This window comes from Schistocerca piceifrons, chromosome 3 (genome assembly GCF_021461385.2).
Source record: "Schistocerca piceifrons isolate TAMUIC-IGC-003096 chromosome 3, iqSchPice1.1, whole genome shotgun sequence".
Taxonomy (NCBI): domain Eukaryota; kingdom Metazoa; phylum Arthropoda; class Insecta; order Orthoptera; family Acrididae; genus Schistocerca; species Schistocerca piceifrons.
Window position 1 is genome coordinate 506,601,431 of NC_060140.1, and position 27,693 is coordinate 506,629,123.

The 27,693-nt window shown below is 38.5% G+C and overlaps 1 protein-coding gene across 1 annotated transcript in view; it reads left to right on the forward strand.

The window, feature by feature from the left end:
- The window catches only part of LOC124790084, a 36,609-nt gene extending 15,041 nt beyond the window's left edge, over positions 1 to 21,568 (forward strand). The window contains exon 2 of the mRNA XM_047257650.1: positions 20,809 to 21,568. Within this exon, the coding sequence (XP_047113606.1) occupies positions 20,809 to 21,450 (642 nt within the window). The 3' untranslated portion in view covers positions 21,451 to 21,568. The remainder of the gene's footprint in view (positions 1 to 20,808) is intronic.
- The last annotated feature ends 6,125 nt before the right edge of the window (positions 21,569 to 27,693 follow it).

Here is a 27,693-nt window from a genome sequence, read left to right on the forward strand (position 1 = left end):
CAAATTAACCATCCACACTGAAACGACAGTTTCAATGAACTTCCAGATCACACAAAATACAAATCCCTGCTAACCACTTGTAATGGTAAATAATCAGCTAATAAAGGCTAACAGCTAATTCTCAAATTCCTGGATCTGTTATAAGTTGACCTTAAATGTAATAAACATATGAGCAGATAAATGGTAGAATAAGTCAGACTGCTATTCACTGAGTGTGCTGCATGCAGTCACTAGCATGTAACAGTAATAACTGCATACTGTGCATACATACAGGCTCACCTGAGATATGGTGTGATAGTCTTGTGAATTTTTCCCACTTCTAGACACCAAAAGAGAACCAAGATGATCATTAATGGAAGAAAAAGTAGAAACTCTCGCAAACCCATTTTCAAGAAGCTGGAGATCCTAGCATAGCCTTACTTATACATTCTTAAAAAAAGCTCCTAATTCTATCAGAATGCAGACTTAAGACAAACAGTGAAATTTTCAAACATCACACTAGACCAGACTCAAAGCTGCATATGTTACAAGCTAACACACAACTCTGTCGAATGGGAGCATTCCACGTGGGCCCCCAGCTGTTAGATAAGTTGCTCTCAAGTCTAAATTCTGTGAATCACAAAACACAGTTCTGTAGAGTTATGAAGCCTTATATTCTGTGTCACTTTTTTTTACTCTATAAAAGTCTTCATAGAACAATAAATTTACAAGTTGTGTTTAAATGTGCAACATGAACCACTGAGTGAAGCAAACCTTATATAAACCTACAAAAAGTATTGTAGGTGAAATATGATTGCAAATACTAATACATCTTGTGTGACTCTACAGCACACTGGAAAATCCAGGATGGAATTTAACAATATTATAAAAAGGAATGTTGCTGCTCACCATATAGTGGAGATGCTGAGTTACAGATAGGCACAACAAAAAGACTGTCACAATACACGTTTTGGGCCAACAATGCCTTTGCTGAAAATACACGAAAGACAGCACACAGACAGACACACACACACACACACACACACACACACACACACACACACACACACACACACACACACACACAACTCACACAAACATGACTGCAATCGTGAATGTGTGAATTGCATTTGCATTTTGTGTGTAGTCTGTTTTCGACAAAGGCCATGTTGGCCGAAAGTTTGTATTGTGACAGTCTTTTTGTTGTGCCTATTGGCGACTAAGCATCTTCGATGCAGGGTGAGTATATAGCACCCTGTGTAATATCTGATCACATGGATCAAATAAAAAAATAATAATACCAGTGGAATGATAAATAGCTTCCATGTTAGTTAGGCAGTAGCCTTCACATTGTTACTACCTAACAGCTTCTAGTGATGCCTCGGTTTGTAAACAACATTATAACAGAGAAAGAATAATTTGGTACTTTTACCTGTGATTCTAACAGACTGCTCTATACTGTGCATGGACTGGTTCATTGGTTCCCTTTTCTCATTTATTTGTGTTGGAAAATTCAAGATTTTTGTGTGCTGTGAGTGTCTCATGGTGAACAGAGTATGTGGGTGCTTTACATATCATTCTGCACATTTGTATTTACTCTCTGGACAGAAAATGTCACCCGCAAAGCCTTTTAGCATTCAGAATTATGCCTCCTGAACTTGTCATATATAAGTGTTTTAATTACAAATATCACATTTAAAATTCAAAATCCCATTCTTCAGATGTTTGTGATTAATATGTCTCGGCAAGTTGCTGCTGGCATTGAATGTTGCACTACAAACACCATAAGTGTGTCTGTCCATATTTCAAAAGCCGAAGAATGGCAGTAGAAATCTTCAAATCCAACGAGATTGCTGCAGTGATTCAGCAGACATGTAGCACCTAATTCAGCTAAGCACAAACACAGGTACCAGAACCAACAAAAGCACTAGGCATCAAGAAATCACACTTCATGAGGCAGAGACAAGAATATGGGGATGCCTGTAATGCAAGTACTCACATGAGTAAAAAGTGCAGAAGCAGCCTATATTTTAAATGTCTCATTCAACTGACAGTAGCTTGATTTCTTAAACATAGTCTGTCTTTGCATTCTTTAAAACAAATCCACCTCTTTTTAAGTGAAAAACAAAATTTCTCTGCAAATACCTACTGGCAAAAGGGAGAAAATACATTGGTCTCATGTCAATTGTATTGTAGAGTGTAGAAACCATAATTCTCATGAATTCTTCTATACTAGATGATCTTAGTGTTAGTGCATCCTTCTTTCCTCCATCTTCTCTTCTGTAAGTAGAAAGTCATTCAGAGATTAAAATCATCTACAAACAGAATTTTAGTCACGTCAGCAATAATTTGGATAGTAGTAAAAGTGGGGTTTGTGACAACAGTATTTCTAAGTACTTTGTCTGCTTCCTTGACTCCACTGCTTGTCACACTATATATGTCTCATAATTTTGGAGTAATATGTACCACATTGCTGCGAGAGGTAATGACATACACTGTAGAAGGAAATAACTCTCAGATTATAAAAGACCAACAAAACTACCAAAACAAAAAAGTTACACAAAATGGGTTAGTACATCATGAAAACAGTCAAAAACTGTGGGAAAAGAATGCTTAAGAGGAACAATAACTTGATAAAAGCAAGAATGGGGCAATGACAGAGGCAAGAGTGTTTAAACTGCCAGGCATAAGTGCCTGCACAACTTCTGATGTGGTTTACTTAACTGAACATTACCTTCTCCCCCCTTGCCAATCACCAATATATCTTCTCGAATGGTTTGATTAGACCCACCACATACTCCTCTCCTGTGCCAACCTATGTTCAAATTAACTCTTGCAGCCACTATTCTCAATTACTTGTAGGATATATTTCACTTCTGTGCAGTTTTTACCATCTACAGTATTGTAGAGTGTAGAAATCATAAGTCTCACGAATTCTTCTTAGATTAGATTAGATTAATACTAGTTCCATGGATCATGAATACGATATTTCGTAATGATGTGGAACGAGTCGAATTTTCCAATAACTATACTAGATGATCTCAGTGTTAGTACATCCTTCTTTCCTCCATCTTCTGTTCTGTAAATAGAAAAAGTTATTTCTTGATATTTCAGTAAATGTTTTACCATTCTGCCCCTTCTTCTACCCATTGTTTTTTAGATGTTAATCTTCTAATCAGTTCTGCAGAGAATTTCCTCATTTCTTGTCAGTCTACCTAATTTTCAGCATTCTTCTGCAGCACTGAGTCTCAAAACATTTCAATTCTTTTCTTTTGGTTTTCCCATAGTACACAATTCATTTCCATACAATGATATGCTCAAAACATACATTTTCAGAAGTTTCTTCCCCAAATATAAGACTAATGTTTGATACTACTAGACTTCTTTGGCCCGGAGTGCCCTCTTTGCCAATGGCAGACTGCTTTTTATGTCCTCATCACATTTCTCAAAGATTTCAGAAGTTCTGAAGATATGTTATTTATGCCTTTGCCTTATTTGATTGCAAGTCATGCAAATTTCTGTGAAATATGGTCTCTAATATTGAGTCCCATATTCATCCATTTGATTCTCATTTTTTCTTCTATTACATCATCAGACAGTTCCTCCCCCTTGTAGAAGCCTTCAGTGTACACTTTGCACCATCTGCTCTCTCTTCTACATTTAACAATGGGATTACCATTGCAGTGTTCAGGTCGATTCCATTGCTCGCTTCATGATGAATGATAGTCTTGCTTTTAATTTCACCAGAGGTTGTTTTGATGTCCCCATACATTGAATTAGCCCTTCAGATAACATTTCTTTTTTTTTTTTTTTTTTTTTTTTTTTTTTTTTTTTTTTTTTTTTTTTTTTGCACTACTTCTGTAGCCATTTTGCCTTGGCTTCCCGGTACTTTTTATTTATCTCATTCCCAAGTGACTTACTCGTATTTCTGTATTCTTGCCACTTACTAAACCTTTTTGTAATTCTTCTTTCTTTCATTGATCAAGTGATGAATTTCTTAAATTATCCAAAGTTTCTCATATATATAATTTTCAGGTCACCTTCTGTGACTGCCCATTTTTTAGAAATTTCATACCTTTTTAAATGGTGCTCATTATCAGAGTATCAACAGCCTTCAAATACAATACATCATTCCTCAGTACTTAAGTATCCATTTCTTTCCATCTTGATTTTTTTGAATGATTCTCTTACCCTTCACTCTACTCTTCACCATTACCAAATTGTTAACAGAGCCTATATCAGATTCTGCATACACCTTAAAATCCAATATCTGATATCATTTATTTATTTATTTATTTATTTATTCATCCGTGGAACAATAAATATTGTATGGATGTCGTCAGATTACAACACATGAGCACACATTTACATTTACAATTAAACAGGTTTCTCATATTTTGTGTAGTTTTTATAACTAGTCATACACATATTTATAATTACATAATATTTTGGTGATAATGTCATATGTTGCTAATAATCTACATCTATGTTAAATATTCTTTTACAGTATAACAACTTTTACTTACTAAAAAGGTTTTAAGCTTTTGTCTGAAAGTGAGGGGCTCATTTATTTCTTTAATTTCTTGTGGTAATTTGTTGTACAGTTTTATCCCATTGTAAAATATACTTTATTGCGTCTTTGCCTTGTTCTTTCTATCTAGATGGAGCTGGTGACAAGCTCTTGTTTCATGGTCATGTATTAGGCTGTTTGTGTTATACATGTTGAGATTTTTCTTAATGAACATTATGTTCTGAAAGATATACTCACAAGAAACAGTTAGAATTCCTAGCTTTCTAAATAATTCTATACAGTGGGCCCTGTTGTTGCTATTTGTTATTATCCTTATGGCTCTTTTTTGTACTTTGAACACAGTTTGTATGTTACTGGCACTTGTTCCCCAAAACATGATCCCATAGCTGAGGACTGAGTACAGATATCCGTAATATGTTATTTTAAGACAGGTATTATTGCATACCGGTGCAAGGATTCTAAGAGCATAGCATGCTGTGGATAATTTCTTTGCCAAAATGTTGACATGGTTTGTCCATTTCAGTTGCCTGTCTACATTCATCCCTAAGAATTTGGTACTTGTTACACATTCTAATTCATTATTATTAACTTTTATTCTAGTGGCATTGTGTTTTTTGTTCAATTGGAAGTTAATATACACTCCTGGAAATTGAAATAAGAACACCGTGAATTCATTGTCCCAGGAAGGGGAAACTTTATTGACACATTCCTGGGGTCAGATACATCACATGATCACACTGACAGAACCACAGGCACATAGACACAGACAACAGAGCATGCACAATGTCGGCACTAGTACAGTGTATATCCACCTTTCGCAGCAACGCAGGCTGCTATTCTCCCATGGAGATGATCGTAGAGATGCTGGATGTAGTCCTGTGGAACGGCTTGCCATGCCATTTCCACCTGGCGCCTCAGTTGGACCAGCGTTCGTGCTGGACGTGCAGACCACGTGAGACGATGCTTCATCCAGTCCCAAACATGCTCAATGGGGGACAGATCCAGAGATCTTGCTGACCAGGGTAGTTGACTTACACCTTCTAGAGCACGTTAGGTGGCACGGGATACATGCGGACGTGCATTGTCCTGTTGGAACAGCAAGTTCCCTTGCCGGTCTAGGAATGGTAGAACGATGGGTTCGATGACGGTTTGGATGTACCGTGCACTATTCAGTGTCCCCTCGACGATCACCAGTGGTGTACGGCCAGTGTAGGAGATCGCTCCCCACACCATGATGCTGGGTGTTGGCCCTGTGTGCCTCGGTCGTATGCAGTCCTGATTGTGGCGCTCACCTGCACGGCGCCAAACACGCATACGACCATCATTGGCACCAAGGCAGAAGTGACTCTCATCGCTGAAGACGACACGTCTCCATTCGTCCCTCCATTCACACCTGTCGCGACACCACTGGAGGCAGGCTGCACGATGTTGGGGCATGAGCGGAAGATGGCCTAACGGTGTGCGGGACCGTAGCCCAGCTTCGTGGAGACGGTTGCGAATGGTCCTCGCCGATACCCCAGGAGCAACAGTGTCCCTAATTTGCTGAGAAGTGGCGGTGCGGTCCCCTACGGCACTGCGTAGGATCCTACGGTCTTGGCGTGCATCCGTGCGTCGCTGCGGTCCGGTCCCAGGTCAACGGGCACGTGCACCTTCCGCCGACCACTGGCGACAACATCGATGTACTGTGGAGACCTCACGCCCCACGTGTTGAGCAATTCGGCAGTACGTCCACCCGGCCTCCCGCATGCCCACTATATGCCCTCGCTCAAAGTCCGTCAACTGCACATACAGTTCACGTCCACGCTGTCGCGGCATGCTACCAGTGTTAAAGACTGCGATGGAGCTCCGTATGCCACGGCAAACTGGCTGACACTGACGGCGGCGGTGCACAAATGCTGCGCAGCTAGCGCCATTCGACGGCCAACACCATGGTTCCTGGTGTGTCCGCTGTGCCGTGCGTGTGATCATTGCTTGTACAGCCCTCTCGCAGTGTCCGAAGCAAGTATGGTGGGTCTGACACACCGGTGTCAATGTGTTCTTTTTTCCATTTCCAGGAGTGTAGTTAGTTTTCTTTATATTTAGGGTTACTTTATTTTTTATTGACCAGTTGTGGACATCATTGAGAGCCTCGTTTGCTCTTTCTGACAGTTGTGTTGGATTTTCATCTGTTATTACTGTGTTGCTGTCATCAGCAAAAAGTATTTCTTCGCCATGTCTGATACTTTGTGGGAAGTCGTTAATGTATATAAGAAACAATATTGGGCCTAATACACTTCCCTGTGGGACGCCTATATTCACATTTTCTGGGTCAGACAGATGTTTTATAAGGGAATTGTTTGAAATTTGTGATATCTCAACTCGTTGAACTCTGTTTTCCAAGTATGATTTGAACCACTTTTTTGTCACACCTCTTATTCCTATTTGCCCTAATTTATGAAGTAAGATTTTGTGGTCAACTGTATCAAAGGCCTTGGACAAGTCTAAAAAGATACCACTTACATTTTCACCTTTGTCCAGTGCTTCTAAACTTACGTTAGTGAACTGTGCTATAGCATACTGTGTGCCTTTTCCGGGCCTAAAACCAAATTGGTCATTGGAAAGAAGATTATATTTATTCAGGTAATTTATCAGTCTCTATTTGACTAGTATTTCTATTATTTTAGAAATGATAGACAGTATAGAGATCGGCCTGTAGTTCTCTACATTTTCCACATCTCCGTTTTTAAGGATAGGTATAACTTTTGCTTGTTTTAGGTACTCCGGTAAGTATCCAGATTCGAAAGATTCATTAATTATGTCTGTTAATGAACCCTTTATGGAGTCTAAACAATCTTTAATTACGCAGACTGGGATTTCATCAAGTCCTACTGAAGTTTTATTTTTTAGTTGGTGTACTACTAGTGTCACTTCCCTTTCTGGAGTTGGCAAGAGCACCATTGAGTTTGTTGGCTGGTTCTGAGTAGGTAAATCATACGTATCTGGAAATTTCTGCTGTAATTTTTTTGCAATACTACTGAAATATGAGTTTACAAAATCAGCTAATTTTTTAGGGTTACCTACTGGTACATCTTTGTTTTCAATATGTGAATTGAGGTCCTTTTCAGCAGAGTTAGATGTATCCTGTTTGACGATGTTCCAGGCTGCTTTGCTCTTGTTTTCAGCTTCAAGTAATATTTTGTTGTTTGAAATTTTTTTGTGGTTAGCAACACCTTTGTGTAAATTTTCCTGTACTTTTTGTAGGATTGCAGAACTTCTGGGTTAGATTGATTATTTTTTATGGAGTTGAGATATCTAAGAGTTTCAGAGGATTTTTTGATACCTGTAGTCACCCACTGATTTCTCTTTGTAGTTTTAATTTGATAAAGAGTTTTGGGAAACATCTCTTCAAATCTGAGTTTAAAAATTGACATGAACTTGATAAATTTCTGATTTGCGTTGGTTTCTGCATAGACTTCCCTCCAATCTCCATATTCTAGCTGGGATTTAAACTGATGCAGGGCTGATTTGGAAAGCATTCTTTTGTATGTACAAAGTTTAGGAGGAGTTTCTACATGAATGTTAGTTTTTAAGATCTAGCAGAGGTGGTCTGCTAGGCCCAGGTTTTGGACAACAATATGACATTTTTTACTATCAATATCTGTAGCTACATGATCTATAGATGAGGAGGATTCTTTCGTTATTCTAGTTGGACAATTAACAAGGGAGGATATTCCATAACAGCTTAGAATATTCACACACATGTTGCTAGTCTTATCAGGCTTCATCATATTAATGTTTAAGTCACCACAGATAATTACATTTGCTTTTGGTCCAGAAACCTTGTCTAAGCTTTGATTCAGTTTTGAGAAGAATATATCAATGTCTCCACTGGGAGAGCGGTACACACAAAATATGACTAATTTTTTTGCTATGCCAGGTCCTATTATTTCAACAGCGGAAAGTTCGAAATGTTTGTCCTCACCTAGATCTAAAAGATCATATCTTACTTTAAATGACATACCTTTTTTTACATAGATACATGAACCTCCACCATTCATTGAGATTCTGATATAGTAACATGCAAGGTCAAATGAGGCTAATGCAATGTGTTCAATTTGCTTCCCTTTGCACCAGTGTTCAGTGATACACAAAATTTGGCTATCAAATTTTTCCAATTCTTCTTCTAGCTGTTGTGCTTTGTTCTTTATGGCTTGAATGTTTTGGTGAAACACTGTTAGGCATTTGTTTTCACTTATCTTGGTGGCGCCTTTCCCTTTAGACCTGATGCTAAAAAATCCTTTAGATGAGCTGGTGGCATGGTTATTCTTCTGTTGATGACAGTGGAGGTGAGTCTGTTGCCGGTTTGACTTGGAAGTTGGTGTATCTGAAGGTATCTCTGTCTGACCATGATGTAATCTACCTGCAATCTTCCTGTGACTACAGGGTTTTACCAAATATACTTAGCCCTCTCATGAATTTTGAACAGTGTATTTTCTGTTAAGAGTTGAAATTAACTTTAGAATGGGCATAATCCATATCACCTCAGGCAGGGGATTACCTTCATAGTCTCAGACGTTATTGAATTTAGCATATGCAATTCATGAGTAAGTAAGAAACACATATTTTTCTGTTTTCTCCAAAAAAATTTCTGCCCCGCAATACAGGCCTCCGAAGGTGACTCTATGAACACCATTCTGAAGATGCGAATTTTGGAAAATTTTTTAAAATGCTGTATCTCTGTAACAGTTATAGATATTTTGTTAGATTTTTTTATTTGAAAGATAATTGCTTTATCATTACAATAGTATCCTCTGTTTGGACATATCTGTCAAACTTCATTTACTTTTGCCTTTTGGATTTTTTTTATAATTTACAGAAATTTTATTTTTCAAAAATGCCAATCCAGAAAAGTTAAATTTTCTATAGTACTTACTATGTTCTCTGTAAAGGAGAGCTTCCACTTTTAAGTTGGACAGGTTTTATTTTAAAAAATCTTTTTTTTTTTAACTTTCAAGGGTAATTTATGTCTTAACTGAAGTTGTTTCTTACTAATTTCTGTGTTACGATGTTTATTTCTATTGTCTTTGCTGTAGTTATTTTTTATCACTTTCTTTGTTGCAGTTACTTTTTTTCACTGTCATTGTTGCAGATATTTCTTACACTTTGTTGTAGTTTCTTGTCAGTTTCTTTGTCATGGTTGTCTGTTGCAGGTTTCTGTACTGTAGTTTAACAGCATTAATTTGTTTACTGAAAAGGCTTCTAAGAAATCTGAGACCATCCAGTGAGTTCTGTGTTTTTGTGAGAAATTTGCCAATTGACACAGTTGCAGTGTGTTTTGTGAAAAGGACTGTTTGAAATGTCTTCTGACTGGGGCCACAAGAGAGTGAAGTATGCTGACTGTTTGACTATCCATAAAAGAGTGATATATATGACAAATAAGCAAAAAACACACTTTGTTCAGGTTGGGAATAAGGTTTCTCATTTGAAGACTCTGTTTCAATGTGAAGATGTTTCAAGTGACGACTTTTTGTGTTCTAAAATTTTTGATAGAATAACAACAATGATAGTATTTCAACAAGGTGAAGCCTCCCATGGTGCAGATGATGCAGATCTTGCATCAATAGAGGCAGAATTAAATATCCTGAATCAGTCAACTATAGAGATTGGTGTTAGTCCTGTTAAAAAACTGCCGTCAGTGAAGTTGAGTCATAAGCTCTATGCATCAAGAAAGTACAGAGAAATCACTAAAGCTATGGGTGAATACACTACAGGAAAACTGACCTCACTCTTCAAAGTAGAAATTCTATCTTGAGAAGGAAATGAAACAAAACACTCTTGCACTTCTTGTTCACAAATTTTTCACAAATATCAATTCAGCTTCCAGAATGAAATCTTTACTCTGCAGTGGAGTGCGTGCTGATATGAAACTTCCTGGCAGATTAAAACTGTGTGCCGGACCAAGACTCAAACTTGAGACCTTTGCCTTTCACAGGGAAGTGCTCTACCACCTGAGCTGCCCAAGCAAGACTCATGACCCACCCTCACAGCTTCACTTCCACCAGTACCACACCTCCTACCTTCCAAACTTCACAGAAGCTCTCCTGCAAACCATGCAGAACTAGCACTCCTGGAAGAAAGAATATTGTGGAGACATGGCTTTGCCACAGCCAGGGGGATGTTTCCAGAAAGAAATATTCATTCTGCAGCAAAGTGTGTGCTGATATGAAACTTCCTGGCAGATTAAAATTGTGAAAGTGAAGAGGTACATGACTTGCAATATTAAAGAAAATTTTGGAATTTATAAGAATAACTACACAACTTTATATATTGGAAGATCAAAATTTTATGCACAACGAACGAGTGGGTAGTTTCACATCCACCTAGAGATGTCTGTTCATGTGTGTACTGCATGGATTTTGAACTTTGTGTGGTAACTTTAAAGAACTTACTGGAGCATGTGACATATGACACCTTGTTTGGGCATATGAAGTCGTTAGTCGTCTGTGACGTAAAGTGAGAGACTTGTTTGTTTCAAGAATGTGGACTGCTCTGGAAAGAGAGGCCTGGCTTTACAAACTCTTGGCCTGGAGTACATAGCAGATAACTCTTCAGAAATTACATATGCTATGTAGGAGGGAAGTAAACTAATTAAGAAAACTGTTACCTTTGACAGTTTCATTGATGAACTTGGTACATGTTCAGTGAAAGCAGTAACATGCAAGCATCTGAAGAAATTGCAACAACACATTGTAGAAGTGAAAGGGTGTGTACAGGCAGAAGATTCACTGTGTTTTTGCTAAGAACTAGTCTGTAATTCTTGCACAAGAGGTACAAGGATCAAAATTCTTCAACTGCAAACAGGGGCAAAGAAGATCATCATTATTTCTGATGGTGCTCCTAGTCATTTTAAAAATCGTTACCAGCTGTTTGAATTGAGTAAGTCACTTGTGCCAACTGAGTGGGTATACAGTGCTACTGGCTGTGGGAAGAGGCCTTGTGATGGCATAGGTGGCCTGCTAAAGCACCATGCTACAAAACATAATCTCTCCAGACCAAATACATCTGTGATTCAGAATGCTGAGGATTTTATGAGAATCATGAAATCTTACACATCCACAGCCCTCAACCTCTCCTTTTCAGGGAATGTAGAATTATGTGGTACTAATCAACAGAAAAAAAATCAAAATTTTATGGATTAGCATTTTTAAAAAAAATCATTTTCCACAAATTATAAAAAAAAGTTGACAGATAAGTCCAAATGGAGGATTTCTTTGTAATCATAAAGCAATTATTTTTTCAAATAAAAAAAACAACAAAATATCTAGAACTGTTCTAGAGATAAAGCATTTTAAAATTTTTTCCAAAATTTGCATCTTGAAAATGGTATGCGCAGTGCCATCTTTGGAGGGCTGTATCTCGGAGCAGAATTTTTTTAGGAGAAAACAAAAAAATATGAGTTCCTTAAATAGTCCTTCATTTTAACATATGCTAAATTCAATAACGTCCGAGACTATAAAGATAAGATTTTTTCCTGGCCTGGTTGAATATATATGGACTATGCCAACATAGTTAGTCTTTCTCCTCTCTCATTCCTGTCACCATCCCCTAACTTTCCTGTAACTCTATCTTCTATTTGTTCTTCTACAACAGCATTCCAGACCTCCATAGTTATTAGATTTTCATCTCCCTTTACATGTTGAATTACATGTTCAATATCCTCATACACATTTTTTAGATTTTCATCTCCCTTTACATACTGAATTATATGTTCAACATCCTCATAAACAATAATATTTGCTGATGAAACAACTGCATTCCTCAAAGGGGATAATACAGAGGCTGTGCAAAAAACTGTGAACTTGGCCACTGAAAAACTCAGCAACTGGGCTAAAATCAACAGATTAACTATCAACATCAAAAAGACAGCTTCCATGAACTTTCACACAACACAAAATGCAAATTCCTCTCAGCCATTTGTTACTGTAAATAACCAGTCAATAGATACCGACACTGTTTTCAAATTCCTGGGTCTGTGGATTCAAGATAACCTGAAATGGAATACACATACAGGAAAGGTGAATGCCAGGATTTGTACTGGCTGTTATGCATTGAGTGTTCTGAAAACATGTGCTAGCATGAAAACATTAACCAGTGCATACTATGCCTACATACAAGCCCACCTAAAATATGGTGTAGTATTCTGGGGAAGTTCTCCAACTGCTCTGAGCACATTCAGAATCCAGAAGAGAGCAATGAGGATTATTACTGGGAGCAAACCCAGAGACTCCCCATCTTCAGAAAGTTGGAAATCCTTACACTGCCTTGCCTCTACATTCTTGAGACTCTAAAATTTTTCTGAAACCACATAGTGCCAACTGACCCCAGAGTCATAAAAAATAATGAAATACATGAACACAACACCAGGACAAATGCAAACCTGCATGTTATACGTACAAACACTCAACTGTGTAAAAAGGGAGCTTTCCACATGGGCCTCCAACTGTTCAACAATCTTCCCACTAGTATTAAGTCCATCGAAGACAACATAAAATTTAGCAAAACCGTGAAGTCATATTTATTGTGTCACTGTTTTTACTCTGTAAATGAACACTTAAAACAGTAATCTTGTTGTTTGTGTTAAATTGAAAACATTGAGCAATATAATACATTAGGACACTGTAGGACTATATTAATATATGTTAACAATGTTAAATGGTATTTTCTGACATCTGCAACACACTGTGTACCATCAGATCACTGGTACTTTCTTGGTGTTGATTCTGATGAGAATAGTCCTATCACTGCTCTACCTTCTTATTTGGGAAAAATCATATTCCCAACACAATTTTCTGCTGATGTTGATGTTACCATATATTCATCTTTCCAGAAATCTTTATCTTTTTTTTCACTTTACTGGCTCCCTCTGTATCTAAATGAGGCTTTGTATTTCCCTTTTCAGATGTTTTAGCTTCCTTAGCACATCCAGACTTCTGACGTTCCACAATTTGATTCATAAAATTTTGCCCTTTCCATTTTTAATCAATCTTTTTCTCATGGTTGTCTCCTTGGCAGTTCCCTAGCAGAGATCTGAATGGTAACTAATCCAGAATCTTCTGCCTTTGGAGAGATTATCATGACATTTTTTCAATTGCTGCTACAGTGCACATGTCTGGTCAGATGAGTCAAACAAGTATTAACATAAGTGGTTTTGAGAAACAGTTGAAATCATTAAATTAAACAAAGCTCCATAACCTGATGGAGTCCCTATCAGAATCAGTACTGAATGTAATTGAGTTAGTCCCTCCTTTAACTTTAATTTATCATGGGTCACTTGAACAAAAACAGTGTCCAAAAGGTGGAAGAAAGCACAGGTCATACCCTTCTATAAGAATGGTAGCAGAAGTGATTCACAAAACCACCTTGCAATAACCTTGACATCCAGTAGTTGCAGAATCTTAGAAGATAAGCAGAGCTCAAACATAATAAGGTACCTTGAGCAGAATGACCTTCACACACACACACACACACACACACACACACACACACACACACAATGAAAATAATCAAGTTTTCACAATATAATGTAATTGGATACATAAAAAATCCACTCACCAAGTGGCAGCAGGAGAACACACATAGAAGAAAATGTTTTAGTTATGCTAGCTGTCCGAGTCGGTGGTGCCTTCTTCTGACAGAAGGCTTGCAGGGGAAGAAAGAGGGGTGAAAGCAAAGGAACTGGAGAGTTTTTGGAAAGGAGTTGAGTCCAGAAAAGTCACACAGAACCCCAGGTCAGAGAAGACTTACCAGATGGGATGAGAAAGAAAGACTGATTGTCAGGGACTGCTCGGGACAAGATTTGAAAACCTGAGAGCTTAAAGGTGCAAGACAGGGTAATATGCAAGACTGAGATTACTGCTAAAACACCATGTATGAGTTAATAAGAGTGAAAAGTTAAGTGCATTGTATGTAACAGAGCTGGGAGAGGGCAAAAGAAAATAGACAGATCTGAAAATGAAAGATATATAAAACTAAAATGGAGTGAAGAAAGCAGTAGTTACTGTGAAGAAATTCTGAGACAGAAGAAAGTAATGTAAATTAAGTCCAGGTGGGTGTCCAGAACCAGGGACATGTTGCAGCACTAGTTCCCACCTGTGGAGTTCTGAGAAACTGGTGTCTGGGGGAATAATCCAGATTGCGTATATGGTGAAACAGGCACTATGGTCATGACTGTCATGTTGTAAAGCATGCTCTGCAACTGGATATTATGTGTTGCTGGTATCCACCCTCTACCTATGCCCATTCATCCTAACTGATAACTCAGTGGTAGTCATGCTGATGTAAAAGGCCAAACAGTGTTTACATAACAGCTGGTATATGACGTGTCATTTCACAGGTGGTTCTCCTTCTGGCAGTATATATTTTGCCAGTTACAGGGATGGTATAGGTGGTCGCAGGAGGGTGCATAGGGCAAGTCTTGCAATGTGTATGATCTCAGTGGTAGGAACCATAGGGTAGGGAGATGGGTGCAGAAGTAGCATAGAGCCTGACAAGGATTTGTGGAGATCGGAAGGATGATGAAAAGCTATTCTAGGTGTGGTTGGCAAAATTTCAGACAGAATGGACCTCATTTTGGGGCATGATTTTAGAAAGTCATGGTCTTGCATATAACTGTGTCTTCCACTTTTAAGTTCTCAGGTTTTCAAATCTCATCCAGTGCAGTCCCCAACAATCAATCTTTCCTACTCATCCCATCCGGTTAGTCCCCCTGATCTGGGGTCCTGGGTGACTTTTCCGAACTTTACCCATTGTCCTAAACCTCTCCAGTTCTTTCCCTTCATTCCTCTCCTTTCCCCTTATAACGCTTCTGGAAACATCAGTCACAGGAAACCCATCTTGCACTTTTCTCACATGACGTACTTGAAGCCATTGTTCAAGGCAGTCAAGTATATGCAGTATTTCTCAATTTCTGGCAAGTATTTGACTCAACATCACATCTATGCCTGTTACCAAAAGTATGATCACATGGGGCATCAAGGGAAATTTGTCACTGAATAGAGGACTTTATGGTATGGGACACACAGGTAATTATCTTGGAAAGAGACTCATCAATAGATATAGAAGTAACTTCAGGTGTGCCCTAGGAAAATGTGTTACTATTCATGTTGTATATTAATGACCTGGTGGACAATACTAATAGTGACCTCTGACTTTTCACAGATTATGCAGTTACCCATAATAAAGTGCTGTCTGAGAAAAGCTGCACAAATGTTCAGTCAGATCTTGATAAGATTTCAAAGTGGAGCAATGATTGACAACTTGCCTTAAATATTCAGAAATGTAAAACTATACGCTTCACAAAATGAAAAAAAAAAGGTAGTGTCCTATGATTACAATACCAGAGAGTCACAACTGGAATCCCTCAGCTCATAAAAATACCAGATTTTTACAGCTTGAAGGGATATGAAATGGAACAGTCACTTAGGCTCTGTCATTGGTGAAGCATGTTGTAGACTGTCCTTCATTGGTAGAACACTAGGGAAATTCAGTCAGTCTTCAAGGGAGATCACATACAAATCACTCATGTGACCCATCCTAGAATACTGCTCAAATGTGTAGGACCCATTTCAACAAGTACAGATTGTCTAATAAATATGTAATCTGAAGCAAACAGACTAAACCAAGCAGTGTAACATATTTTCTGACCTTTCAAATGAGCTGCTTTCTCATTTAAATAAAAAATTGTGTCAAATATTTATGCCCTTGCTCACCCGTTAGGTAACTAGTATCTATTGCAACTAACATATGGCAGGGGGGAAGCTGGACAATACAACTGTTGGGTTATATGACAAAAGATTTGACTGAATGCAACAGAGAACTGACTGGCTTCCTGCATAACCTAGTTAGATACAGGTGGATGGATTGATGGACAGAGGTCTAAATGGAAAATAAAAGACAGCGAATATATCAGTCGCATGTCATCAGCACTTGGGAGAATTAATGGTGGTGGTGGTGGTGGTGACAGGCTAGAAGGCCCAGTGGATACACTGATGACGCCAAGAAATGCTTTATTCAACTTTAAATACACATCACATTATTAGCTAGGTGAGGAAAACTTGTCTCACCCTGGTGACCTTGGCCAGCACTGGCTCTTTGGCGGCTGCTTCCATATGAGTCAGGAGATGCTCATGTAGGTGAATGGTTAATACTGACAATAGGCTGAATGATGGGCAACAGCCTGTCACTAGATCACAGCCCCCAAAATCAGCAGCACACTACTTCTCCTGTGACAACGTCCCCCCATGGAATGCCGACTCTGGTGATGCAGTCCTGCATGCATTCACTGTGGTGCCACATAGAGATTGCTGTGCATGGGACCTGACTCACTGCCCTGTGGCTGGAGTCAGATGGCAGCAGGTTAAACGGTAAGTCAGCAGTGCTGTGGCACCAAATCCCAGAAGGAACTCAGTGCTGGTGGTGGCTGACCTGACTGGTCTTGAACCCACGGCTGCAACAGGTGATGCTCAGATGTTTCATGATCTGACATGACCCTGGCATCATGGAGGTAATGCTGGACTCTGAACGAACCTGTCTCAAAATTCAGATCTTTTTATACACTTCTGAGGCACATTTGTTACATCAAAATGTGACCCCCAATCACATAGCTCACAACAAGAGTCTTGTCCTGCTGTGGTGACATTGTCCCACCCAGTCTGACTATTACTGCTTCACTGTCTAGTTTTCCACTGAGCACAGGTAGACGGACATGCACTCCTTTGTGTACATGATATCCTGACTCACATGCTGCCGTACTATACCTACCAGGCCACAGTTGCTACTTCTATACTTCTTGTGGCTTTCTTACTACTTCTTATTAATTTCAGTAAAAATGGGTAGTGACACTACATTACTCCCTGCACGGGGAAGATCTAGCCCCTTAGGTCTTGCTCAGGCCCAGTTTTCAATTGTAATTTCTTGCAACCTTAATCCACAGAATAAGTACATGCTACTAGACTGGCTATTCTTAAATGCTACAAAACTACTACCCTAATTCTTATGACTGCACTCTGTCTTCCTTGCATTCCGTAAATTTATTTCTCATTTCTCACTTGTATTGTTTAATCTTCCAACATCTCTCAAGGGACCTTTTCCATGTTCATTGATTCAGATACTATGAAACATATTTCACTGCTAGACCTCTTCCCACATTTATGCAACAAAAACCTCCAACTCTACATTTCACACTTACAAGCTGAAAATGACACTCTTTCTCTCTCGATCAATTACCCTTAACATATCAGCTTCAACACAACATGGTCTGGCTACAGTGAACCCTTATGCTTTTTTGCGTCTCATCTGTCTGTCTGGCGGTTTTTTAACTACTTGTTTTGGAATAACTTTGGGAACTTTGTCCTTGCGATAACAGTTCCCCCTACACTTTCCCAGCACACATACTCCCAAAACTACTGTAATGAGAAAACCACATACACTACTATCATTCACAATATGTTGACAAGTAGTCTCACTTATTCCTCCCACTGTAGCAATCATTAAGGACTGAATTCCTCTCAAAATGCTGGGTTTTCTGCTACTCCTGTTTACCCAAAACAACTTCCTACTGCCTGGTGGCACTATACTACATGATTTGCACCATGGTGTATTTGTATATGGTTTAACTGGTTTGTTTGTACAACAGAGGTACTTCATGACAGCTCCACACTGGCAACAACTTTCTATCACTGAAGTTTAACTTTGGCATGATGTTCAGTTAGAACGTTTACTTTTAGCCTTGCATTGTATCCTTCACCCACTTCACACTTGACATGTATCAGACTGTGACTGTGCAGTAAATAGCATGTCTGTACATCATCTGTTTGCCCTGCAAGGCTGTGACCCAGTACTTACACTCATGGTACATTCTGAACCTCTGGCATACACATACACAGATTCAGCCCTGTTGATCTGATTATCCAATCTACAAAGTCATTTTCTCTTCCTTTTGCTTTGTTTGCTCTGCTTATGAGAAATATATGTGCTTGTACCATTACTGTCAAAACATCTGCAACACAACTATCAACAATTTCTTGTGCATTACACGTAGTATCTAAAACAACAAAATCGTCTGCACTTCCACTCAGCACAATGCATAAATAATTGACACATGCACTTCCCTCTGCATCTGGCTCAGGTTCTCCAGCCGCAACACAACACTCATCATCACCCAGTGGTGTAGATACTACTGCACTTAAATCACCTAAGTCACTATCCCCACACTTAATCACTTTGGTATGTCCCACACTCATTCCTGCTACCTCAGACTCCACAATTCTACTTGGTATTGGAGCTGGTACTTCTACATTAATCTCCTTACATTCAACAATATCGTTACACTGTGCCCTGCTTAAATTCCGAGGAACTTGAATTAAGACACCATCTACGACTAATTTAATCTTCCCACAAAATAGTTCATCAAACCAATCAGGACACTCAGTCATACTTTTCTCATGATTGACAAGTTTAACTACATTAATGGCAGTTTGCTGTCCTGCTTCCTCTCTTTCCCTTTTTTCCATCAAATGCATAATAAATATATTCCTCACATCATGAGGCATGTTTTCCATTAACCAGTCTTTGTGCTCTCTCCATAAGTTCTCCCTGTACTCTGGAGTTTTGTCATAAGTTGTTTCCTTCATCTCATCACCAACTGCTTGTAACCCCTTAGAGAGCTCTATCTTTTCTACTAGCAACTTATCTACTTTACTTCTTAAATTTTAAACAGTTCCTCTCTGGTAGCTCTGTGTCATATCAAAACTCCTCCTCCTGGTGGTACTGACGACATCATGATTACTTCTTATCAGTTAAAAAATCATAACTGAAAACACTTTTCACTACTTTCCATGCTTTTAACCCAAGCCATTTTCCTTGCTCTGCCCAAAACAAAATCAAATTATGAGAACACTTAACTCAGCAAAAATAACTTTCTCATCCCATCCAGTAAGCATCCCGTGACCTGGGCTTCTGAGCAACTTTTCTGAAGTCTACCCCTTTTCCTAAACTTCACTGGTACTTTTCCTCCATCCTTCTTCCTTCCCCGTCAACCCTTCTGCCAGAAGAAGTAGTCACTGACTCCAAAAGCTTGCAAACTGTAATATCTTTTGTATGTGTGTTCTCTTGCTGCCACTTGGTGAGCAGAGAATACTTAACTGTAACACTATCATATTACTCTTTACTGTAACTTTATTGCACTTGCCTGAGCATCTGCTAATAATTACTACTACAAATGAAAATAATGATTTTCTGAATCACTACTCATACTTAACATATTATATACTACTAGACAATAAGCCACAACTCTTATTCATGACACCCATATTGCCCATAGCAACCAGGTGGAAGCTAAGGCATATTTACACCTTTTCAAAAAATCTGTTCTGTCTCATACTGAACTCACAAGCACAGTACCACCTGGCAAAACTATTGACTTGCTATGACCTCTCACACCAAATGAAACAAAAACAAAAAAGGTACACTCACCTCAGCTTGTGTCAATGCAGGTGCTGTTTACTCCCCCTGCTGTCACCAAATGGTGTAGTCACAGGCTTGAAGATCCCACTTCTAGTACCACTCTGTTGAGTGCAACAGCACCCAGTAGAGGAGTGGTGGTGATGATGGGCTGGAAGGCCCAGTGGATGTACTGCTGACTAAAAGAAATGCTTTATTTGACTTTAAATACAGAATGCATCAGTAGCTAGGTGAAACAAATATGCCTCACTCTGGTCCCTCTAGTCTGCGCTGCTCGCAAATAGCTGCTTCTGCCCGAGCAAAGAGATGCTTGCATAGGCTACCTGTGATGCTGATGGCAGGCTGAATGACAGCCACCAGTCCATGGACCACATTTGTCTTATCATTTGGCATGGCTGCTGGGCTTCAAATGAATCTGCTTTAAAATTCAGACCTATTTGTATGGTTCTGATGCACTTCAGTTACACAGAATCCTGGAACCAGTCACATGACTCACAACAAGTCTCTTGCCCTGGTGTGGTTACATCATCCTGTCTGCTACAACTATTACCACCAAAGGTTACACTTCCCACTGAGTGTGGCTAGCCTGACATGCAATCCTTCTGTGTACATGTTATTCCGATCCCCGTGTTACCATACTGTGCCTACCATCCTGTAGTTGCTACTGCAATACATCGTGCGGCTTTCTTACCACTGTTTACTAATTTCATTAAAACTGGGTGGTGACACTACAATATATATTTAACATTGGCCATTACAACAGAAGAATCCTTCCTGTATGAAATGTAACTATTTTTCAGGTTGCTGTAGCATTGTACTGCCCAGTGGAAGGACAAGTCTGTAATGCTGATGGATTTTACTGTGTAAATGATACTGCAAGTGTTACCTGCATAGATGGCACACCTCCAGCAACTCCTGTTGTCAATGTATGCCCAACAGGAACTTACTGCAGTGCTGACTGTTCCCTAGAGTGTCTGGAAACAGTTCCATGTGTAACAACAACCATTTCCCCTACAACAGAACAACCCTTTGTGTGCACTTCAACTGGAAGGTTCCCTGATCCAACAAATTGCTCTAATTATTATATGTGCTCCCCTATATCTACTGGTGGATTTTACCAATACCTGTATAACTGCCCTGGTGGCTCTCTTTTTGACTCGGTGAGAAGACTTTGTACACTTTCCACAAATGTTACATGTGGTACATCAAGCACCACTGTATCACCTACAGTAACTGCTCCAACTGGAACTCTAACAACTACTGTTGCCCCTTTTACCTGCACAAGTGTAGGCCGATTTATAAACCCACTTGATTGCTTTCAATATTATATGTGTTCCCTCAGTGCAAATGGTACTTTCTACCAATATTTATATGACTGCCCACAGGGAGCAGCCTTTAACTCAGCAACCAGTCAATGCACAGCTTCCACCACTTGTGTGTAGAAAAGCACTTATTGTTACATTAAAAATTGTATAATTACTAAGGTCATGTAAGGTAATATACTTAGTAGATCAAAATTTAAGTATGAAGTGTATTTTTAATGTATTAGTTCATTTTTATTTGTGGCACAAACCTAGTTTATGAACAAAAGTTAGAAATTGGTATTGTACACTTGTTATTTATGTTAATGATTGAATTTGTAATGTATGTGGAATACATTTCATTCAGTTACAGTGATGAAAATGTATACAATAATGTGTACCGTGATGCACCATATAACCATTTCACGTGAGTTACTGAAAACTTGTGAGATTTTATACCTAAAAAAATTTGGTTTTGCAGATTCATTCCAGTATACTACATAGTATCTGCATGTTATCCAATAAGGTGGGTAAATGCTTGTATTTCTATTTTATTCTTAGTATAGTAGTGATAAGTCTGAATTTCATGTAAGTCTTTAAATTTTTAAATCATACATTCAGTTAGCATAAAATACATGGTTTTGAGGAAAGAGGGAGGCATAGGTTTCTGCTTTTTAAAGATTGAACTCTCCTCGTATTCTGGAGGACATAATTCTCAAATAATGTTGAATAAAATGAACAAAAAATTATTGCACTTTTATTGTGGTCACTTATCCAAATACTTTCAATTCCTTAACTATTCACAAAACATCAAAAGTGTTTATTTTATTTTGAATTTCTGACATATCTGTAAAATGAACAGCAAGGTTATGAAAAATTATAAAACATAATTCACATTTCCATAAACACGATTGGATAATGGTTGAATGGTATGTTAGCTTTTATATCAGCCATATAAATTATGTATTGTACCTCAGAAATGATGTGCTGTATCTGAAACCAACTAAAAAGACATAACAATTGCAAAGTCACAAATTCTCAAAGCTGTCTGAAGTAAATATAAGCCATCCATATCTTAAAAATGATGTTCATTTTAATTGGGAATGATCCACCTCCTTGTTAATTCTTTGTAAAACTGGCTGAAGCAACTGTATTAAAATATATAGCCTTTTTGTATGTTGTTTTTGTTACCTGTTGTAGTGTGGAAAGTTAGTTTGCAGACACAAGGCATATTTGTCCCTCCAATTGGCCAGAAACATGTGAGGCAGAAAAAAAAACTAAGACTCTCAGTGGTGATAGGTAGTGATTGACAGTCAGTAGTAGTGGCAGCCAGAGTTTTCATTACATCAAGAGTAATGATACCCCAGTTGATGATGGCGTTAATTTTTTCATTCTTAAGAGTATTGTTTCAAAGAACTGTAAATTCCACACAATAAAAATGACATTGGAGCACAATCTTTTCTTGAAAAACCTATTTCTGCAATCACAATGCAGAAACTGAACAACTATAATCATACAAAAATTTTTAAATTTCTGATAATTACAAAAAATAGAAAGTCCAGGAATTAAGAGTCATTGGTGATCCTATTTAACTTGCAGTTATCACAAATCTCTCGCCCAGTGCAAAGTCCCAAGCAACTGGAAATAAGTGCAGGTGACTCCTGTACAAAAAAGGACAAATTGGTATCCTTACCATCGGTTTACTGCAGGGTTCTACAATATTATAACATATTCTGAGTTTGAATATAATAAATTTCCTAGAGACTGAAAAGCTAATGCCCATGAATCAGCACGGTTTTAGAAAGCATTGCTCAGGTGAAACTCAGCTTGCCCTTTTCTCACATGATAAACAGCAAACTATATATGAAGGTTAACAGACAGATTACATATTTTTAGGTTTCCAAAAAGCATTTGACATGATGCCACAATGCAGACTGTGAATGAAGGTTCAAGCATACAGAATAGGTTCCCAAATATGTGAGCGGCTCAAAGACTTCTTCATGACAAGTGATCATTAGAGACAAGGTTATTGTCAGGAGTGCCACAGGCAAGTGTGATGTAACTGCTGTTATTTTCTATATACATAAGTTATCTGGCAGACAGTGTGACCAGCAATTGCAGTTGTTTGCTCCTGGTGCTGTTGAGCCTTTGGGTGTTGGTGGATGTAACTGTAGCAAATTAGCAAAGAAGCACTGACTTACATTGTTCCCTAGCAGATCACTCACCTCTTTAACTGCAGTCCTAGGTACTGGACTTCATTCCTTACGACAGGTGCTTCAGAGTACAGTAAAAATCTGATTTACAAAAGGGGCAGTGGAGAAGCTACAGACAATGAAAGTGGGGATAATCTGGAAAACCATATACTCAGAAATAAACACATAAATGAGATTTAACCCTGCTATGAGTTTCCATAAATTATCACTCAAAGAATGTAGCTGCTGGCAAGCAATAGACTTGCTATTGAACAACTTGAAAGTCCACAAGTTCACACAACAAACCCATCTTCAGAATATAGACTAGTCCCCTGAGAGAGCACAGAAATGAAATAACAGGTACCACCACAATAGAATAAACAAACCATGGTTCACATTTATGATGACAGGAACAGGGTTCAGCCAAAACAACTTACCAAGCCACATGTCAACCTGCAGTGCCAATATCTTGCGGCAGAGGCATAGTGGTAATACAGTCACTACTACTGTAATTGCAATGTGCTTAATAACTCTGAACATCATGATTGGTTCACAGATGACTAACCTAGGCTGTTCCCAAGATAACGGGAAGCACTAGCCACTAATTGGCAGTGACGGGGTGCTCACTAAACCTGGCACCTCTACGAACTGCAATGGAATAGGCTGGAGAACTGATCCTCTATTGACTTAAAGACTCTGTCGGAGAGCTATGGTGCACCTCCATGGTACACGAAAAGGTCTTTGTAGGCAACCTAAAAGAGGTGAGAGGTGGAACAGTTCCTGCTTCCTGGCTGCCTGGAGTGGCTGAGTTCTGGCCCTCAAGTTGGGTGACCTGAACTGGCGTGAATTCTCAGAACACTGAAGAAAACTGTATGCCTCTGCCTTCACATGGCTTCAATGACAATCTAAAACAATGACCAGAAAACCAGGCAAAATTTAACCATCTTGAGCATTTTCTATATTAATTAAATTGGAAATGTTAAATTTGTTCTTCCTGTCCAGCCAATGGGCCTCTATGCATACAATGCCTCAGTAGTGAATGTGGACTTAAGAAACTAATTTAATAGCATCAGTTCAGTAATTAAGTTTGTTGAAATGTTAATTAATTAGTTGACTGGTCTGAGTTAGATATCAGTTTAGTTGTAATTTTGTTTGGAGTTTGAATCTGTGTTCTGAATAAAGGATTAATTTTATTACTCTCTCTTCCTTTGTGGTGAGAACTGGTCTGGACAGATACTGCAATCTTGCCACCTGTGTTTTGTGCCTGACAAAGTCACTGCGATGCACTGTGATGTACAGAAAGGTGTCGAAGATGAGTGACTAGAGATGACTTAGACAAAATTTCTAGTTGGTGTGATGAATGGAAGTTTGGCTCTGAATGTAAAGAAATGTAAGTTAATGTGAATGAGTAGGAAAAATGAACCCATAATGTTCAGATACCACATTAGTAGCGTCCTGTTTAACAGTCATGTTGTTTAATAGCTGCAACAGGCAGAAGACGTGCTGCATTGGTGCCGCACATTTTAGCAATTTTGACCAAGATAAACTCATGTGGCAGTGTTCCTCTTCAACACACCAGAGCAGAAGTGTGCACAGAATCAGCAAAGTGAAAAATCTGTGTAATATGAATGTTTATTTGTATATAAAAGCCGACTTCAGAATTTCACTTGTGTGAGACTGCGTGTACAAGATCCATGTCCCGATTTGAAGTTCTGAATTCACATATTTTACCATTTGTGTCACTTCTGCATGATCTTTCATTGATTGTATCAATACTCATTTGTATTGTGATATATTCCAAAATTTTGAACATTCAGGAGTGCCACAATAAACTCATACATTATTGTCAACTGTAGGCTAAAACTCAATGGTGCTCTTTTAAAATTTTTGAGAACAATAGGCCTAACCTCATTCAAAACAATCGTTCTCTGATTTAATTGTGCAATTACATGAGAAATAGTTTATTTTTGAGAGTTTTTGGACACTTACAGTACTGCATTTTCATAAATTACCAGTACGAAAGTTTTGGATTTCATTGCAAATCAGCGTTTGTGGTTTGCAGTTCTGCCAAAGAATACATCATCCCTGAATTTCATTGTATATCAACACAAATAAATGTGTGTTTTTGAGAGTTTTTGGAAGCTACCCTTGTCCTTTGCATAATATTAGAGCAATCTGTAGTACATCGGCATTTGTGATTTAGTTACTGTAGCAGATTTTCTACCATGTAGTGTTACATCTAGTTTTCCCTTAAAGAGGAGTAGCTTATATATTATCTTCATTTATCATAAATTAACTCTGTTTTCGAGTTTGTTAACAATTATAATTAACCTCAAAATGTTTTAGGAAACTGGTAATCTTTACCACAGGGTTTTGTTGTCTTAATAGAAATCATGTTCATGTATTTGCTTCAATTCTTAAAGGGAATTAGACACTTTTTAGCTTAACGGATTAAAAGATAATCAGTGGGCTTAATTTGAAGTTATTTGTTCGCTGCCTTGTAACTCATTGCACCAGCCATAATGCAGCCCCACTGTGAATGCTGTCTTCAAACATGGGAAAAATCTGTTGACATTCATAAGCAGCTGGAAATCATTCTGACTACTGTCAAGTGATTGGCAGCTGCTGTGAATTGATGTGTTGGATGAGGTCCTGAGTGTCACTTACCTGTGATACCTGTACCAGAGGTACCTCAGGTGCTATCCTCCCCTGTGAATCCAGTCTCCTCTGCAGAAAGTACAAGATCTGTCATTACTCATTCACTTGACTGTGAGTGGATTGTCAGTGGTAGATCCAGGCATCCTTCACAGGTTGGACAGGGACCAGGGAGGACTCATGGTGTAGTACCAATCCCGGTAACCAACAAGTTCGCTTTCACTGAAACTGAAACTAAGCCAGTGGGACTCACTGCAGCTGTTTTAGGCAAACCCGTTTTGTCTGGTGTCAAGAGGAGGGAAATACAAATGGGTAGGGTTCTATTAATCATCAGCAGTTCAAATGTATGTCGAATGATGGTACCCCTTAAGGAAGTAACACCAAGGAAAAGAAAAAGACACCAGGTGCACTCATTGTGGATGCGTGAAGAGGCTACTCTGGCAACCATTGAAGGAACAGGGTACAACTAACTGCAGATTGTGGTGCACATTGCATCAAATGATGCCTGCCATCTGGGCTCTGAGGTCATACTTGGGTCATTCCAGCAACTGACGGAGTCATTCTCAGGTTTTCAAATATTGCCTATGCAGTCCCCAATAATCAGCATTTCCTTCTCATCCCATCCAGTAAGTCTCCCCTGACCCAGGTTCTGGGTGATGTTTCTGAACTCTACCCTTTTTTATTAACCTCACATTCCCTTTTCTTTTCCCCTCCTCCTTCCCCTTCAACCCTTCTGCAAGAGGAAGGAGCCACAGGCTCCAAAACATTGCATATGTAATACCTTTTATATGTGTGTTCCCCTGCCACCAATTGGTGAGAAGATTTTTCATCCATCCAACTACATTATGTTTTCAAAAATTGGTTATTTTCATTGATGTGTGTGTAACATGTGAAGTATCTGTCTCTTAACAATCTTTGTTTTTGGAAAAAAAGAGAAATATATTTTTGACAAGGAAAAATGTGCATTTTTAGGCTCCCACCTAAACACTCAATCAGAAACCATCACATATTCATAATTAAAGTGCAAAATATTTATTTCATCATTTGTTTTCTAATAAGGAAGAAAAAAGTAACTCATTCCTCACACACCATACTTTTATATGTATATAACATTGAATATTGGAGAACATACTTGTGCTATCGTAAGAAAGTCCGAGAATGAGTTAAAGACATTAAGATGAAAAGTAAATAAACCAGTTATTATATTGTGTGATACAATCCTGCTACCTTCAACTCTCTAATACATCTCCTTATACACTACACTACACCAAAGGCATGTGACTATCACCTTTTGTATCACTTGTCTTGGTGTCTTGTGAAACCTTAGAAAGTTTCTAAAATATTTAAACTCATGTTTATAAGTATCATGTTAGTGTCTGAGAAATGTGTAAAACATATTTTTGATACCAAAGTATAGAAATTTCAGTGAAAGGCAACAGAACTATGTGAAAATTTATCTTTTAACGGAAACATGTGGAGCTCACGCTATACAATGCGAAATCCAGACCAGCCAGCACATCAAACAACTTGTATCTGA